This window comes from Orcinus orca, chromosome 3, assembly GCF_937001465.1.
Source record: "Orcinus orca chromosome 3, mOrcOrc1.1, whole genome shotgun sequence".
Classification (NCBI taxonomy): Eukaryota; Metazoa; Chordata; class Mammalia; order Artiodactyla; family Delphinidae; genus Orcinus; species Orcinus orca.
The window spans coordinates 29,036,676-29,056,033 of NC_064561.1; the positions used below are offsets into that span (position 1 = coordinate 29,036,676).

At 45.1% G+C, this 19,358-nt stretch overlaps 2 protein-coding genes across 3 annotated transcripts in view; one reads left to right on the forward strand and one right to left on the reverse strand.

Annotated features, from left to right (window-relative positions):
- The window catches only part of DOCK2 (dedicator of cytokinesis 2), a 409,352-nt gene that overhangs the window by 179,812 nt on the left and 210,182 nt on the right, over nucleotides 1–19,358 (reverse strand). The gene's annotated exons all lie outside the window — the stretch shown is intronic.
- The window catches only part of INSYN2B (inhibitory synaptic factor family member 2B), a 114,987-nt gene that overhangs the window by 81,163 nt on the left and 14,466 nt on the right, over nucleotides 1–19,358 (forward strand). Inside the window, exons 2-3 of the mRNA XM_004271983.4 lie at nucleotides 12,225–14,480; nucleotides 15,592–15,666. Of these exons, the coding sequence (XP_004272031.1) occupies nucleotides 13,135–14,480; nucleotides 15,592–15,666 (1,421 nt within the window). The 5' untranslated portion in view covers nucleotides 12,225–13,134. The remainder of the gene's footprint in view (nucleotides 1–12,224; nucleotides 14,481–15,591; nucleotides 15,667–19,358) is intronic.

Below are 19,358 nucleotides of genomic sequence, written 5' to 3' on the forward strand. Positions count from 1 at the left end.
CAGAGCTGCAAATATTTACTATCTGACCCTTGATAGAAATAGTCTGCCAACCTCTGATACAACAGATAAGGCAAACACTTGCCAAAAGCTTACCTTTTATTATCTCATTTAACACATACTACAATTGCATGTGTGTGCACGTGATGCACACGCACAGGGTACTCTTATCAATCCCATTTTACAGACAGAGAAACTGAGGCGCAAAGAGGTCACAGCTAATAAATGATAGAGCCAGAATTCAAACGCAGGCTGTCAGGCTCCAGAGCCCATGCTCCTAGCCATATGCTACAGCTGTCTGCTATGAGCCTGGCACTGTGGAGGCACTGGCCATACATGCTGAGCAGGATATGGCCTTGTCCCAAAAGAGCCCCAGTGAGGGAGGAGATGATGGCAGTCCAGCTGATGAATGCCTGGATGGAGGAGAGCAGGGCTGGGGCTGTGGGAGCCCCAGGGATGTGCACTTGCTTATGTCGATGGCAGATGGGACACACAGGAGGTTGGTGACAAGTGACACAGTCACTTCTGACAAGGGGAACATTTCCTGAAATCTGCTGACAATTGCTTGGCCAAATGATTTGCTAATAGTCTTTATCTTAAGTAATAATTTAAAAAGGGATTTGGTTGCTCTAGCCAGCCTGCTCCTTGATTTTTAAGGGAGCAGATTTGTAGGAAATGGGTTTTGTTATAGCTGTTAATCTACATTCAAGGGAGAAAAACTCATCTTATCTTTGGAGAGTCTGCTCCTATATTACATGGACTTGGAAAATATGAAAGTGGCCTAGGGTGCAGGAGTCATCTCTACTCTCCCTGGCAGTGCCATGAACCTCCCCACTTGGCCCTGAAAGTTTGGCCATCCAGACAAACGTCTGCATGGGCAGGGAGCTCACTACCTAACAGGCAGTTCACCCCACTGTTGGATTACTTGAGTTTGGGGGAATTTTTACCTTTAGCTGAGACTTAGTTTGCATCCTTGAGGCACTCAACCAAGGAGTTCTGATTCCTTTCTTCAGACACATCGCAGAAAAATGCTGCCCCCATCCCCCGACTTGACTGGGTAGTGAAGTCTTCACCTGGAACCTATTTCTCTTATATGGGTTAAAGAACTCACATTCCTTCAACCAATTTTATCGTGATACTTCCCAAATCTCATCAGAATTATCTTTTCTATTGGAGTTTAGGACTGAAATTTTAGATTTGAAAAAACTTTATATAGTGAATATTCTCATGGTAAATTTTTCTTAGAGCTCAAAGCTATGAAAAAGGTCATTACTTGTGATGAAATGACATATTTTATGTACTAAGTAATGATAATGACATGCCCCACGGGGTTTCCCTTTTTGCCATGGTTTACTAGGAAGCTCACACCAAAGTTTATGCTCAGTTTTTCTCCTCTTTCCTAACTCTGTTTTTTGCTTCCTATCTTCTGTTAGTTACTATTGCTTTTAGTTTTATGATATCTGCTTTTTTATGGTAAACTATCACGTTCATTCACTTCTATATCAGTCAGTTCTCACAAACGCTAAGTGTAGTAGGTAGGAGATGAATGATAAATACATGTGTTTCATAGATGAGAGTTTGAGCAGCATGTCTGGTGAGTGATAGAAGCCTTTGTTGGTTCTCACACTTTGATGGTAATGATGGTGATGATGATGCCAAGAGTTATGATACTAGGAATGATAACAGGAGCCAACATTTATTCAGTGCTCATGGCCTCCCCTGAATGCTTTACAAGTGTAATTTCATTTAAACCTTACAGCCAACTTATGAAGTAATGTTATTAGCCACATATTACAGATGGAGAAACCGAAGCACAGAGAGGTTAGGTAGTTTACCCTAAGTCATAGATTCAGAAAATGGCAGAGCCAGCATCAAAAGCTGGGCAGCCCATCTTCAAAATGTATGCCCTTGTCCACCGTGCTATACTACCTAAGTGATCTGACCACTCCAAACCGCTCCACAGGGATCCTGGTATTTCAGATGAAGACAGCCATTCATAGCAACTCTGGCCTGTGCGGCTGTGGACCTCATTCTAGGGAATATTGAGGTGAGCTTTAGGGAGCTGCTCACCATCACCCCCCCCCCCCACACACACACCCAGCAGCAGTGTTTCTGGCTCCCTCCTCCTGTCCCAGTGCTCTGGGTGCCCCTCCCAGCCCCTGTGCCTCTGCTCAGCAAGCCAACCTCCAACACAAGACCAGCAGGAATTGTGGAGGGTGGCCAGGGCCTGGCTTGAGACCATGCCATTTGTATAAAGGTCTCTGTTCAAGCAAGGGCAGGGGATGGGGGTGGGGGCAATCAGGGGACAATGGCCAAGCCAGAAAATAGGAAAGAAGGAAGGAAGGAAGCCAAGAGGTCTGCTGCCTGGGGGAGCTCTCAGCAGGATAGGATGATGAATGCCAGGTGCTTCTCCCCAGGCTAGGGGCAGGGGTGGAGACTCGGGGGGCTGCAGGTGGCTAAGAGTGAGGACCCCTGGGCCCTGGGAAAGCAGTCTGCCCAGCTCAGTGCTTTTCTCCGTCTCCTACCCTGGAGGGTAAGAAGGGGGCTGAGGCTGCCTGGCTCTCTCTGCCCACATGTCCTTCCCCTTGCAAGAAGGAAGGGAGGGAATAAGGAGGGACAGGAAGGCAGAGAAGAAAAGGAGAAATAAGGAGGAGGAGGGAAGATGTTTAAACACGAGCTTTCATCTTTTTTTTTTTTTTCAAGCTTTCATCCTTTTGTGATTTGACCAGTATCAGTATGCCACAGGGCGTCCATGTCATTAGGCCAACACCGTGGGCCCATCAAGTGAGAGGCAATGAGAGGTGTCCTCGCCCACCTGTGACTTGCAAGGGAGGCAGATGGGGTTTCAGAACTAGCACTTGTGGGGACCGTACGGGGAGCCAGAAGGGGACACTGATTCCAGCAATGGTCTGAGGTGTCTGCACCAGAGGACCGGGACAGAGTCAGAGAGGAGGAAATGAAGAACAAAAGCCACAGACACATCTGTGGCCCCTTGGGAATCACCAAGCCTCGTGGGGAACACGAAAACCAGAGGAGACATTGGACGGCATTTTCTCCTTAAAGCTCACTTGTATTACTTCACTTCACTCCTTAATGTTACTTGAGATTTGTCCACAGCTCCCAGCAGGCACTTTCAAACCCTGGGATTTTGTCCTCTGTCCCCTGTGTGGGCTGGGGCCCGAGGCATCATGGTAATTGTGGTAAAAATGAGAACAATGGAAGCCACTGTATTTGAGCACCTACTACACGCTGCACATGCTACAGGCTGGGCACACCGTTTGCTCGGCTCAGAATCGAGGGATGGGCTCTTTAACAGCACCGGAGTCCTGCGCAGTCTGCAAACTTCTGCCTGCCACAGAGTTCTCCGTTCATCTGTGATTAGATCAGACCATAAACTTCCCACCCTTCCCTTCTCCTTGTGAAAATTCTGCAGTGCAGGCAGGGATCCAGCAGCGGGAAAGCCTTCACTGCAGCTGCCTGCCAATGCTTTGCGGTAATGGGGTGGGTGGAGTGCTGCAGAGTCCAGGACCTGACAGTGACAATTGTCCCTGCTGGGTCTGTGGTGCAGGTCCCCGACAAGGCCGTGCTGTGGGCCACTTCTGTTGGCCCTCACCCAAGGCCCCTCTGGTGGGCGCTGGCCTTCCTCCAGCCCCAATGGACACTCCCTGATCTAAAAAGTTTTGAGGTCCCTTTGGCCACAGCAGACCACACTCAACTTGGGTAAATCTCTCCCCTCCCTTCCACAATTTCCTCATCTGCAGAATGGGAGTGATAATGTCTGGTCTTGGCAGAAATTGGTGTGAGGCCCAAATGGGCCAGTAAATCTGAAAACACTCTGAAAAAACCTTAGCATTTCTATTAAAGACCAAAGGGTCACTGGAGTCATTCTTATTTCTAGTATAACTACTAGAATTTTAATCAACCAAATGCATTTGGCTGGTTTACACAGGAGTATAGGTCCCTTTGGAATGGGGAGACTTTTCCTGTTTTATTCATAACACCTTCAGACAATTATTGAATGAGATTACCAAGTGTAAATCAGACTGATTAAGAAGGGAACAGGTGCCACAAAACCAAAGGAGGTCGTACTGACATGGGGAAGGAGTTTCCTGCCTTCTTTTGCTGTAACTGATCCCTCCCCGCAAACTGAAATGGGAAGTATGGACTCCTCCACCTTGAAAAGGAACCTAGACGTGGCCTAATCCAATTCCACACCCAATGAATGAATCCATTTAAACAACGCAAATCATTGTTGCCCAGCTTCTTGCTGGCTCTCCTGGACTTGAGCTGATGGAGAAGAGGACTGAGATGTAACCACTCAACCCTGTGCCCCACTTTCATCTGACACAGAGTTACTCCTCTGATGACAAATACAAAATGGTCCAGATTCTTCTGCATGTCTGAGCAGGCAGCTCCCCCAGTGTCAGGCCTCGGGAAGAGTAAATCAAATTCTTTAAAGTTCAAAGAGTATAACCTTAAAAATGGTAAGAAAACGTCCCGAGTGATGTAGTGAAATAACATGCAGTGAGAGAGATCAGAAAATCTTTCTGGAAAAAATTCAAAAGGCCGAGTAAAATACCAAGATATCTCATCAGACTATTGCTCTTTCCTTTGTGAGAAGAAGCTGGAAGAAGTGACCAGCAATTGCATCTGAAGGTAGTAACACTTCTACCCTGGAGAGAGCAAGCTGGAGGTGACCTTTCTGATGCACCAGCAGGAACAGCTAGTGCCTCTAGCTAGGGGATGTGTGGACCAGAGAACTGTCCCTGCAGGGCAGGTATGCTAAGGTTTGTAGGAGAAGCAATTCCAAGGGATACTGAGTTCCCACCCTTGACACTGAACAGCCAAAGGAATGAATCGCTGACCCACAGGCTCTTCTTAAAGATGCAAGGGAGAATGAGAAGGCAAGCGAAGGGTATGGAGAAGAAGAAAAGAAAAGGAGAAGGGGACAAGGATGAGGAAGGAGGGTGTGATAAAGACAATGCAAGAGAGGTGTCAGGGCAAAGAGAGCAGGGGGGAGATGGAGAGGGAAATCAGGAGGAGGAGAAGGGCAAGAGAGACAGAAGAGGGGAATAAAAGGAGAGAGGAGAGGGAACAGAGGAGGAAGCCTTCGCTGGATTTGTAACCTTTCCTTTCTGAAGCTAGGCTGTAGGTTCGCAGTGATTGCTATGTTCGCTGTACTCTCCTCTGTGCTGTTTTGCATGCCTGGAACATTTCATAATTTAAAAAAGGAAGAGAAGGGAGAAGAAAGAATAAGAATAAAGAGGCGAGAACCCAGGGCATGCAGGTCCACAGGGGCCTGGTTCAGGTTCTTCTCCATGAGCACAGCGACTCCCATAGCATTTTGGGTTTTACCCCACTCATCTTGGGGAGGCTTCTGCTCGTCCTGGAAGAGAGGGCGGCCGCCACACTGGGTCTGCATTTTCAGGATGCTCGGCGCCCTCATGGTTCTCCTCAGCCAATTCCCAGAAGAGTGGCCCATGCTCTCCAGAGCCACATCATCAAAACAGAAGCCCAGAGCGAGCTGTGTGGCTGACAGGGTCTTGGGGCTCCAGCCAGTGTCAAGACTGAGACTCTGAGGTGGGAGAGCCAAGTTCAGGACATTGGTCCACCAGAGACCTCCCGGCCCCATGTAATATCAATCTGCAAGAGCTTTCCCAGAGATCTCTGTCTCATGGAGGCTAAACAATACGCTACTAAATAACCAAGAGATCACTGAAGAAATCAAAGAGGAAATCAAAATATACCTCAGTGCTAAGACCCAGCTGCACTTAACGACCAGCAAGCTCCAGTGCTGGATGCCCTGTGCCAAACAACTAGCAAGACAGGAACACAAGCCCACCCACTAGCAGAGAGGCTGCCTAAAATCATACTAAGTTCACAGACACCCCAAAACACACCACCGGATGCGGTCCTGCCCACCAGGAAGACAAGATCCAGCCTCATCCACCAGAACACAGGCACCAGTCCCCTCCACCAGGAAGCTTACACAGCCCACTGAACCAACCTTACCCTCTGGGTGCAGACACCAAAAACAACAGGAACTATGAACCTGCAGCCTGTGAAAAGGAGACCCCAAACACTGTAAGTTAAGCAAAATGAGAAGACAGTGAAATATGCAGCAGATGAAGGAGCAAGGTAAAAACCCACCAGACCAAACAAATGAGGAGGAAATAGGCAGTCTACCTGAAAAAGAATTCAGAGTAATGATAGGAAAGATGATCCAAAAGCTTGGAAATAGAATGGAGAAAATACAAGAAATGTTTAACAAGGACACAGAAGAACTAAAGAGCAGACAGTGATGAACAACACAATAAATGAAATTAAAAATTCTCTAGAAGGAAATAAATAGCAGAATAACTGAGGCAGAAGAACAGATAAGTGACCCGGAAGATAAAATAGTGTAAATAACTACCGCAGAGCAGAATAAAGAGAAAAGAATGAAAAGAACTGAGGACACCCTCAGAGGCCTCTGGGACAACATTAAACGCACCAACATTCGAATTATAGGGGTCCCAGAAGAAGAAGAGAAAAAGAAAGGGACTGAGAAAATATTTGAAGAGATTATAGTTGAAAAATTCCCTAATATGGGAAAGGAAATAGTCAATCAAGTCCAGGAAGCGCAGAGAGTCCCATACAGGATAAATCCAAGGAGAAACACGCCAAGACACATTAATCAAACTATCAAAAATTAAATACAGAAAGCTGGAGTAGCAATTCTCATATCAGACAAAATAGACTTTAAAATAAAGACTATTACAAGAGACAAAGAAGGACACTACATAATGATCAAGGGATCGATCCAAGAAGAAGATATAACAATTGTAAATACTTATTCACCCAACATAGGAGCACCTCAATACATAAAGCAAATGCTAACAGCCATAAAAGGGGAAGTCAACAGTAACACTGTAATAGTAGGGGACTTTAACACCCAACTTTCACCAGTGGACAGATCGTCCAAAATGAAAATAAATAAGGAAACATGAGCTTTAAATGACACGTTAAACAAGATGGACTTAATTGATATTTATAGGACATACCATCCAAAAACAACAGAATAAACTTTCTTCTCAAGTGCTCATGGAACATTCTCCAGGATAGATCATATCTTGGGTCACAAATCAAGCCTTGGTAAACTTAAGAAAATTAAAATTGTATCAAGTATCTTTTCCAACCACAATGCTATGAGACTAGACACCAATTACAGGAAAAAAACACTGTAAAAAATACAAAGACATGGAGGCTAAACAATACGCTACTAAATGACCAAGAGATCACTGAAGAAATCAAAGAGGAAATCAAAATATACCTAGAAACAAATGACAATGAAAACATGATGATCCAAAACCTATGGGATGCAGCAAAAGCAGTTCAAAGAGGGAAGTTTATAGCAATACAATCCTACCTCAAGAAACAAGAAATATCTCAAATAAAAAATCTAACCTTACACCTAAACCAATTAGAGAAAGAAGAACAAAAAAAACCCCAAAGTCAGCAGAAGGAAAGAAATAAAAAAAATCAGATCAGAAGGACTTCCCTGGTGGCGCAGTGGTTAAGAATCTGCCTGCCAATGAAGGGGACACGGGCTCGAGCCCTGGTCCGGGAAGATCCCAAATGCTGCAGAGCAACTAAGCCCACGTGCCACAACTACTGAGCCTGCGCTCTAGAGCCTGTGAGCCACAACTACTGATCCTGCGTGCCACAACTACTGATGCCTGTGCACCTAGAGCCCGTGCTCCACAACAAGAGAAGCCACCGCAATAAGAAGTCCATGCACTGCAACAAAGAGTAGCCCCTGCTCACCGCAACTAGAGAAAGCCTGTGTGCAGCAACAAAGACCCAATGCAGCCAAAAATTAAACTAATTAATTAATTAATTAATTAATTAAAAATAAGAACAGAAAAAGAAATGAAGTACACTAGCAAAGATCAATAAAACTAAAAGCTGGTTCTTTGAGAAGATAAACAAAATTGATAAACCATTAGCCAGACTCATCAAGAAAAAAAGGGAGAAGACTCAGATCAACAGAATTAGAAAGGAAAAAGGAGAAGTAACAACTGACACTGCAGAAATACAAAGGATCGTGAGAGATTACTACAAGCAACTATACGCCAATAAAATGGACAAGCTGGAAGAAGTGGACAAATTCTTAGAAATGCACAACCGTCTGAAACGGAACCAGGAAGAAATAGAAAATATAAACAGACCAAACACAAGCACTGAAATTGAAACTGTCATTAAAAATCCTCCAACAAACAAAAGCCCAGGACCAGATGGCTTCACAGGAGAATTCTATCAAACATTCAGAGAAGAGCTAACACCTATCCTTCTCAAACTCTTCCAAAATATAGCAGAGGGAGGAACACTCCCAAACTCATTCTACGAGGCCACCATCACCCTGACACGAAAACCAGACAAAGATGTCACAAAGAAAGAAAACTGCAGGCCGATATCACTGATAAACACATACGCAAAGAGGTAATATCAACAAAATGTAAAATGCCTAAGTACCTTAATCCACTAATTCTTCTTCCACAAATTTATTCCAAGAAAATAATTAGACAAGTGCTCCAAGGTTCACAGAGCAAAACATGTTATTTACGGAACTATTAATAACACCAAGTATTTAGAAACAACCTAAATATCCAGAAAAGGATATCATTTGAATAGATCACGGTATAACTAGACAACGAAGTGCGATTAACCTACTTAAAAGGATGGTGTGAATCTATGTGCCATAATGTGGAACTTTCTCCATGTTGTTCAGTAAAAAAACGTCTTCCTGTAAACGTGCACGCATATGCAATGTGCCTACTATGAATGTGCAAATGTTGCACAGCAGGGTGCCGAGAGTGAACTTCACCAAATTATTGGTACATAGTGGCTCTTTCTGGGTGGTGAGAAATCAAGTGATTTTCCTTCCTTCCTTTGTTTATCTATACTATTGGAATTTTTACAATGAACATGTAATAATTTAAAAATAGAAAACTGTTTTCAAAGATGAAAATAAAACATGTCAAGGATATACATATTTCCTGGAGAAAAAGCAGGGTGAAAAGCAGAATAATGGCTGACTTTCAGAAGGAAAATGTGGAGTGACTTTGAAACCTGCCTAACAGCCTGACAAGATCAGTCCTTTCCTAGTTCTGGAGAAGGCAGGAAATCCCAGTGGTTAGGAGCTTATGCTCCAGGGTCAGTCCTTGGGTTCAGCGGGTAAGTGACTTGGGACAAATTACTTAAGCTTCTGTGCCTCAGTTTCCTCATTTACAAAATGTGTGACTGACAGCACCTGCCTCTAAGACTGTCATGAAGATTAAGGACAAGAGTAAATGAACACCTATGACAATGCCTGGCACATAATCAATGTTCACTAGATATTAGCTCTTATGAAAACCAGCTTCAGGCAATCGTAGTCTAAGTGAGTTAACTTTCCCAGAATGAAGCACTAATGAACAGTTAAGGAGAGGGAGAAGGTAGAGGACAATTAAGCAAAGAAATCCACACGAGTAGACATATAAATATCTAGGCTCTGCAGCACAAGGGTTAAAGATATGGGCTGTGTGGTTTTAGACTTAACCTAGTAAGTTTTAATTGCTCATTCTGCAAAAGGGAGGTCATATACAAAAGGCCATTTTAAGGATTAAATGCCAAGGGCTAACACAGTGCTTGGTAATAACAAGTTTTTAATACATATTTGCTAATATTAATAAAAATAATTATTGTTGACTGTGAGATTAGGTAGTGGGCTCCCTGTCACTACAGGTATCCAGGCAGGCTTACCTATTACAGGAAGAAGATGATGGAGAGAAGACTTAGCCTTGGAAGGAGGGGATGAGCTACTGGATTCTTCCAGATCTAAAGATTCTGCTGTTGTTGAAACACAAAACTGATTTTTAAAATGGAGTTGTTTGGGATTGTTGTGCAGAGTGACTGGGGAGCCCTTCACCAACAGGGCCATCTCCCCAGAGTTACAGGGCGATGCAGCTCTCATAGGCCAGCCCTGCTTTTCAGACAGGTGAGGCAAGTGTTCCCCCAGACTGCCCATTCTCCGTACCAAGAGTGGCTCTACCTGCTCTGGAAAAGCTGCAGATAGCAGCTCTACATGCTCTCCCGCATTCACAAAAAGGAAAGCTAATTGCGTGGTGACAACAGTATTAACAGCAACAGCAAGCCCACGCTGATCACTTACTGTGTCCTGAGCTCTGCGCTGAGGGCTTTGCATGCATTGTCTTATTACTTCCCTCAACAGACCCATGCATATGTAGTGCCTATGCTATATGTGTCATCCCCATTTGACAGATGAAAGCAATGAGGCTTGGAGGGAATAAGTATTGTCAAAAACCCTTCAGCCAGTAAGGGACAGGGGTTTGAACCCAGAATGTGAGAAGTAGTTGCAGGACCTCATGATAAGTTGACAACTCATTAGCATTAGATGAATCCTTTCCTCTTTCAGGACCTGCCACTACCTGTGCCAGCCCCACTGGGTCAGGTGACCCTTCTCAAGGTAGCTGGGAGCTGGGAAAGCCGAAATTGCCATTGGCATTATCTAGTAATTCCTGGGGAGAGTAGAACACTGAGAAACAAGGCTTAAGCTGCACCCACAAAACAGCACCCCAAGCAGCAGGATGAAGAACATCTTGGGAGCAAAGCCCCGGTGCTTAGAGAAGCCAGAGGTTTCGACCTTAATGATAAGGCCAAGTACCATAGAGACAGAATACTCCCTCAGAGACATCCAAATACTTGCGGACTGTTTTACCACTTTCATTTTCTTGTAATATCCTTTGGTCAACTCAAGCAGGCTTCAAACTTGCCTCATTCCACTTCTGTGGGCTCCCTCAGACTAGCAGCAAACAGGTGCACTTTGCCATGGCAAGGCCAGGGCACAATCCCCTGCATCTCTCCAGACCTGCACAGGTCCTCAAACTCTGTACTCAAATCACTAATACCGTCTGCCCCGAATACCAGGAAGATGCCAAGGGGACAAAGTCATAACCTCATGTGCAAGAACATGGACTTTGGAGTCATAGACTCCTGGGTTCGTGTCTCAGCTCCTCCACTGGGTACTTATCCTCTCTGAGCCTCAGTTTCCTCATCAGTCCAATGGGGATCATAATACCTCATAGTTTTGTTCCAAGGATTAATGAGATAATGTAATACTGGGAAAGCAGTGAAGCATTGAGGCTAAGAGCACAGGCTCTGGTGCCAGAGTGTTTAAGTTCAGACGCTGGCTCTGTCACTAACTGTGTGTCCCTGGGCCTCAGCATATTCAATTGTAATATGGGGATAATAAGAGTATCCACCTCTATAGGGCAGGGAATGAATGAGTTATGGCTTGGAAAGTGCTTAGAACAGCACCTGGTGCATTGGTGACTACTTGGTAAACCAGAGTTGTTATGATTAATGCAAGTAAAGCCCACAGCACGGTAAAGATAAGTGTTCAATAAATGGTAACTGTTATTATTACAAGGTACACTCTGCACGGAGAATTTTATGCACGTTTATCTCCTAGAAAGCAATTAAGAAATGAAGACATTAGGGGAAAATCTTGTCCTCTAGCAAAAGTTTCAGTCCGAGCAGAGAGAATTCACCATCCTGTTGCCCTGGCAAGATACCTTAGGAACCCCGTCCACCATTCCCAGGCTCTCCTTTGCTTTACTCAGCCATCCTCTCTTTCAGTAAATACTCATTAAGCACCACAGTGAGCCTAAAAGAGGAATGGAAATACCTAAGCTGTAAAAAAAATGCTCCAGCTCCTGCCACCCTGGAGCTTACAGGGTAGCAGGGGAGATACACATTAAATAAATACGTACACAAATGATTATTTAGGGACAGCTACAATTTGTGTTCTGAAGAATGTGGTGAAAAGGTATAATGGGGGTCCTGATATGACGTAGCATCAGAGGTGTATGTGAGGGAGGAGTCGTTAGAAAAACTTCGTGAGGAAGTGCCGTTTAAGCTGGGACTTCACGGATGAATACGAGTTGGCTGGGGGATGCCTGGGAGTGGAAGGAGGCAGCGATCCAAGCAGACAGGCATTTTGTTCCGGGGCCCTGTAGCCACAAGGTGGCTGGCTCACTAGGGGAAAAGACGCAAAGGTAGTAAGTTGACTTACCCCCAGACCATCCACTATCAAAAGCCCTCAGCTGGGAGGTTGGAAATTGGAGAGAAACCCAGGTCCCCAGGAACTGTGTTCTCAGTTGCATCTGTTATCTCTTCCCTTTCAGACTCTCCCTGCCTGGTGGCAAAGACTGCCAGGTCCCAGACCCTGACCCCGAGGCCAAGCGAACAAAGGTTTTGGCTCAAATACCCAGAAGTTGCAGACGTGGCTCACTTTTCCCACATGTGAACTTCAGCCAAGACACCACGACAGGGACTCTGCCCCCTGAATGCCCTCGGATGCCTCAATCCTGTCCCCATCACACGCCACTGGGTTTTGTGAGGCTATTTAGGCAGATAAGTTTCCCTCACTGAAGAAAAGGGAAACAGCATGAAAGAAAACAATGGCCCCAAAGGAAGAGTATGTGATTGACGTAAATGGGGATGTTCCCTTAGGAGCATCATGTATCATCAAAGAAGCCAAGCCCCAGGTCATTTATTTCTCTGCCTGTTTACATGAAATGGAAAGATATGTTTAAGTTTCCTGTAGTTTTACACTGCAAATTGCCGCTCCCAGAAAGGAAGCCGTATGTTCCAGACGTAGCAGGTTTCTTTTGGAATTCACATGTTGGCAGTCTGGCGCCATCCCCTAAATGGTACTTTCATTGTCTTTTTGTTCAAGACAGCAAGCTTCTTCCAGGATCAGAACTGCCTGCCAGCCTCCGTTGATAAACAGCCCACCAGCTCTCGTGGTAGATCAGGTTTAATGATTAGCCTAACTCCTTGTTTACCTAAGTGGCAATTACCACTGCAATGGAATAATATTTTAACTGCAGGGGAAGCATTACGGAGAGCCCCCCAAGAAAACCTACTGGCTGGGAATGGCCAACAGAGCTGCCCATACTCAGAGGAGAGGACCACTCCATCCCGGCTGGCAGATCTCTGTGTCTGAGATGCTGTCATTAGATGCTGCTCCAAAGACCTAAGGAAATGTGCCCAGGAGAAGTGTATGGTCCCAATCCTTTCAACTGAGGCTCAATGGCCCAGCAAAGTATGAAAGTGAGGCCTGTGCTTCTGAAGCATAACAGTCTAGAGTCGGTGGAGCTTGCGAAGCAACCTCACCACCGCAGGAGCAAATCTCAGCAGGTGCGATTTAAGGAAGATGGCACCAGTAAGACTCCACCTGCCCGAGCGGAGGTTGACATCCAAACTCCTGAGCACCCGGCTGTAATGGGCGAGACTCAGGCCTCCGGGCACCATCACCTCCCCACCTACTCACTCTCCTTCCCCGGGTCCCAGAAGGCAGGGGGCTTTCGGCACATCGCCATCCAAACCTCCCCCAGTCTCAGGAAGCACTTCCCAGTTTTCAAAAAGAAGAGACTCACAGCTAGCAAGTCCCTGGTGGAAATGCAGACAGCATCCCAAAGTGCCATCCAGGTGAACGGCAATCTCTCTGAACAGGACATTGTGTCCTCTGACCTTGCCTACTTAAGGCTGTCTCGGCATCTTGAAGATGGGTCTCAAAGGGTCAAGGCGTCCCACCCATTTCTCCCTAGAATGTCCAAGGTGCAAAGCAATGGGCCTGTGAGCATATGCTTGGAAGCAGGGACATGGAGGGCCTCAGAGAAAGCAACAGCTGCCATTCAGGTTCCAGATGATATTTATCACAGCCCTACCTGGGCAGGTAGAGAGTCCACTTTCAGCCCAGACAGGTCTGCTGAGATTAGCAACTCCATACCCACTTTGGTTGACATGTGTCCAGGTGATGGGAGAAGAGTGCCACCGTCAGATTCAGAAAGACCCCTCTCCTGCTTAAATGCCACCAGCGGTGCCAACCACATGCCCGGCACAGGGAAACTTAAACCTGAAATGCTTTTGCCCAAAGATAACTCTGATGACAAAGACCTTGGCCCACTGTCATCTCAGTCAAAGGAAACGTGTGTTCCCTCACATCCACAGACTCACAGCTCCCCTTCGCCAGGCTCCCACAGCCAGCCAGCCCAGCCAGGGGGAGCTTCAGATTGTGCTTCATTGAGTAACAATCACCAGGATCTGCAGTCACTCAAAACTAACAGTGAGTCAAAATCTGCCCCTGTGTGTCAGGAGCAGATGGCAAAGAACCCCTTCCAGTCACACAGCCCAGCGTTTCAAAACTGTCCAGAAAGCGATCACCTCCCATCCTCTCTTCCAAGGAGGGAGACCGAACGGCAGGGCACCACGGAGATGGGTGCACTTAATCCAATCCACCTGGCACAGGGTGAGTTCTGCGACCTCCAGGGCAGGCTGCAATCCGTGGAGGAATCTCTGCACTCAAACCAAGAGAAAATTAAAGTCCTTCTGAATGTAATTCAAGACTTGGAGAAAGCTCGAGCTCTCACAGAAGGGTAAGGTGGATTTTTTTTATTGGGTTAAGTCACTTGCCAGGATAGGGGCAGAGAGAGAGCACTGGTTTCCGTTAGTAAGATGTCTCCAAAATGTCTGAGATTCTGTTGTTTCCCCAAATTGTAAGCAATGGTCCCCCTTTGTTCTGACTGGGTTTCGCCTGGTTGTAGGCTTTGGTGGATTTCCACGGTGATGTGTTTTTGTTTCCAGATGTCAACAGACTGCAGAAAGGGGGCAATGAAGCAGCAGAGTCAAAAGTGATTTTTATTAAGATGTGAGTCCAGCTGATAAATGATGGGGGAAAATGCTAGCATGTAGGTGCTTCCCCCACCCCCATCCTTGAAGCAAGTTACTGCATTTGCACAGTATTTTAGTTATTTATGGGTTTGTCACAGGGACTTGAGGTGGCCACTAAGCTTACTGTTGACCTTTCCCACCACTGACCACTTTGAAGGCTTGGGCCAGTCCATCATGGACCAGCTAAATGGAAACTGAAATGAGATCACAATTTTGCAAAGAGAAAAAAGTCACAAAATGCTTTCCTGGATGACTCAGCATCAGTCTGGGGAGGGGAAGGCAGTTTTCTGTTTAGGTGTGAGTTGTTCTTTCCTTGAAACAGTGCTCTCTAAAGACTGAGAAGAAGGAATGGCCAAAGCTAATCGACAAAAGGGTAGGAGAGGGAGGAAGTAATTAACTGGCCTTTGCTGATAGGGATCAGAATCAACATTGCTTTGTAAGAGAGAAGCACTGTGATGATACACAGAGAAATGCACTGAACTAAGGGATCTGGAGTTTTAATCATCTTCCTCTACTCATTTGCAAAGTCCCTCAGTTTGCCCATCTATCATGCGGGGGTAAGAATAACTGGCTCATCTCATAGGGTTATTGTCAGCATGAAGAAAGCCCATATGTCAAAGTGCTTAAACATTTATAAAGCGCTCTAGAAATGTGAGCTTCTATTAACGGGGGTTTCTTGTTTCTGTGTCTGTAATGGCCAGGCTTTGGTACTCATGAGAGGGGCAATGCTGTGCTGCAGGGAATGAGTCTGTAGAATGCGTGCATCCCAGGGGGATTTTGCCCACAGATTTATCTAGTAAATGCTCTATCTTGCAGGCGCAACTTTTATCGAACTGGCCAAGATCTCAACAACTGCAGGACCTGCCAGAACACAGCGTGCATCATATACAGGTACCTGGCCGCAACCGAGGCCTGCCCTTGAGAGCACAGAAGTTGCAGGGTCCACAGGACATTCTTGTAAGCTCCCTTAGGCACAGAAATTCAAGAGAGGGGCAAAGACAGGAGGCCTTGGAATACCTGAGACTTAAAAAGCAAGGTGTTTAACTATGAAACGTTAGCATCTGGTTCCAAGGCAGGCATTGCTTTGTTTCCTCACAACAAGGTCTATGAGCAAATCCTCTTGAGCTCATCATCCCTCCACTTACTGAATACCGAGTACAGGCGCCTTGCTAAGCTCTGCACGCCCGCTTGCGTCTCGTTTCACAGTATACCTCGTGAGGTAGGCGTTAACGTCCTCAGAGAAGTTCGGCCATTTGGCTCCACTCCCATAAAGCATTTTCAGAGGGGGGGGGCGGGCTCTCCAACCAAATATTCAGAGTCTTGGGACTCAAATCCAGATCCTTCTGATCCCAAGCCCTATGATCTTGATTGCTGTACCACACAGCCTCTTCCTCCACAGTAGCTATCACATGCCAACAATTACTATATGTCAAGAACTATGCTCAGCACTGTGCGTTCGTTTCTAAGTACACTGTTTCTTTCCAGCAGGGGGTAAGGCTGCTGCAATAGAGTGAATTTTTATAAGTAATAGAAGGGAAACAGCATACAGTTGGAAGAGCACTAAACTTGGAGTCAAAATCCCCAAGTCTACTCCTGCTTACTTGTCTGGAGCTCAGTTTCCTCATCTGTAGAGTGGGAACAATTATCTCTCTTGAGAGTTGCCGTTAGGAACAAATGAGAAAATATATCTGAATGCCTTTTGTGACAGTAAATTTCTGTACAAATCCAAGAGCTTATTCCTGTTATTACTGGAAAAATCAACACCCCTTTAGCTGGAGGTCTACTTTCGGTGGCACACTGGAAAAGTGGTCTAAAGCAGTCATTTCAGTTGATGGAATCTATGTTTAACAAAAGTGTATGCTTTGGTTTTCTGTATTATTTTCTCTCTCTGATGAGAAAGGCAGCTAGGGCCTGAGCAAACTGAAGCCCAACTGGGTTGCCTGTGTCTTCTTTTTAAAATGTCTCATTCCTTCCAGCAGAATCCTGAGGTTTCATCCTGGCAAGGGATGGGGGCCTGGTAGTCAGGGGGCCCCTACCCTTAGGTGAGGCCTTGGGCATTTTCTCGCTGAACTGTCAACACTTTATACCTAAAAGCCAAAGGACCATAAAGTTTTTTCACCAATAACAATAACAATAACAGGAGCTTCAGGACCTCTCAGAAAAAAACATGCCCTTTACCCTGGCATGACATATCCCCTCTTAAAAGGGGGCTCTGGAAAAGGCTTGTGCATTGGAAAGAAAAATTAGGGAGTCTCATCAATTGCTTACCTTTTGCTCCTTCTTTTTTTATATCCCCCATCTTAAGCAAATTTCCTCATCACCAGGAGGACAAAAATCATTAAATGTCTAGACTGTTAGGGAGGACAAAAACTTTTCCTCATAAACAAAAATAATTATTTTTAACTAACTTCCATTTAAATTTTGAAAAGTCTCTTTTTCAGCAGCCAGATGATGTATTTTCTATTACCTTCAGATGACTTTTTATTTAGCTTATGTAAGAGAAAAGGACAAATGTTTATTTTCCAATCACTATGAGTTTCTTGCCCTGGCCTTCGGCAAATCGTTTCTGACCTCTGAGTTTCCTCATCTGAAGAATGAGGGCCTTTAACTAGATGGTCCCTATCGTCCCTTTCAGTTCTGACATTCTGATGTTCTAGGCTGAATTTAAAATAGTAATATTTGGCTAAACTACAACCTTCCAACAAGTCTGAGAATGTTTGCATTTTTCTAGTACTTACTTCAAATATCTCAAGCAAACATTCTAAATTTACCCCTGGATGCGCTGGCAAACCTTTATCCACACATCCCTTTCCAGTTTTCCAAGAAAAGCAGCCATTGCATGCATCTATCCCTCATTACCATTCAAAGCCAGACTTTTCTCCCAGACAGTATCTATATCGTTGTATCTAAGCCATTGGGAAAGAACAGGCAATTAGTTTGATGAAAGCAAAGAAATAAGAACAACATCTCCATCACAGTAACAGTGGGAAGATGAGAGTTGTCTTTTTTTTTTTTTTTTTAACATTTCAAATGACTTCAAACCCTGTGTGGTACCCTGGAAAGTCAGATCTTGCAAACCAATAAATAAATGATGTGAAATACTCATCCTCGGGCCTTGTTAAGCTGCAGTCTCTCCCTGATGACGGATGGACCGAGTGCATGTCACTGAACATAAAGCACATGGATGCGTGACGGATTGCCTGCCGGGTCTTCTTCTCTGGAGATGTTGCTGCTAAGTTAGCAGTCCATAAGGTTTTCTAAGTGGCCCCATCAGCCGAAGCCTATGGCTATGCTACTCGCTTCCATCAAGACACATGGGGTCACTGGTTCTATCCGACTCATTCTCTCTGCTCCAAGAGGAGCCTTCTGTCCACCCGCTCCTCAAAGCCTCACTGGCATTCTTCTTACCATGGATCACTGTGACAGATCCTACCTCACCAAGGAGAACAGCACCAAAACTGATGCCCAAAGATTCCGTGTATTCTCATGAGTACACCAGGAAGAATGAACTCCTTGCAGTTTTGACTGCTGTGGGCTCCAGGGGAAGGGTGTGGGGACTGGCTCTATGACTCAAGCTGGTTCCAGGCTGTTTAGACCCCAAACACTCTCCTCACGTCTCCTTAACATTAATCCTAGGACAAGGTACTCAAAGGGTTTCTGCATGCCTCCTGCGGTACCTAAGATTCAATAGCATTGGATTACCTAGTGAGAAGGTTGTTCTCTTTTCAAATTCATTTCAATTCTTCTGATTTACCCAGAGGGAAAAATCTGAGTTTGGTGCTAGAATGTCTTCAAAACATTTCTAATGCTTACTTATCACACTTCTTTGCCAAGAGTGAGCATGTTTCATGTTCATAGCCATGGGCAAGCAAGAGTGCGCAGCCAGAATGTAATCATTTCTAAATCTTTATGGGAAGATTTTAACTTTTAAAACTAGTCCCCCTACCTACTCACTGTTAGGCACGTCTCCATTTTCAAAAGGTATATTGCCTGTTTTGTACAAATGTTTTTAAGTCTAAAAAGTGAATTGGTCTAGAGAGAAAAAAATTATTGTGCATGTGGTATGGGGAGTTTCACAAAAACCATGAAGGTGGTGAATGAATGACTGCAGTTTTGGAAACTGTGCCTTAAGGAACCACCTCCCTTTCCTCTCTCAAGGACATGAAGTCTCTCCAAGCCATATCTCTCCTCCTTCCCTCACCCCGTTCTCTGCTCCTCCAGCCACATCTGCCTGCACTTCATCTTCACGTTCACTCTAAAAATAACCACAGAACCTCTCTGGAGGTCTCTGACTACACCAATCATGCATTTATTTTATGGATGTAGCTCCCAGGAAAAAAATCTGCCTGGTTTAAGTTGTAAAATGCCTCAAATGTTTTAAGGAAAAAGAATGGGAAGTCTTTCTCAGAAAAAAAAAATTTCTTCTATCATCCAAGTGTGTTTCTTAGAAAATGGAAATAAAGAGCAAACAGCAAACTTACCATTTTCAGAGGGTGAAGGGAGAGGCTGGCCATGTAAAATTTGAAAGGTGCTAGAGAGGAGAGAACAACAGAAGAGCGCTTGTTTGCTCAGGGGTCTCTCTG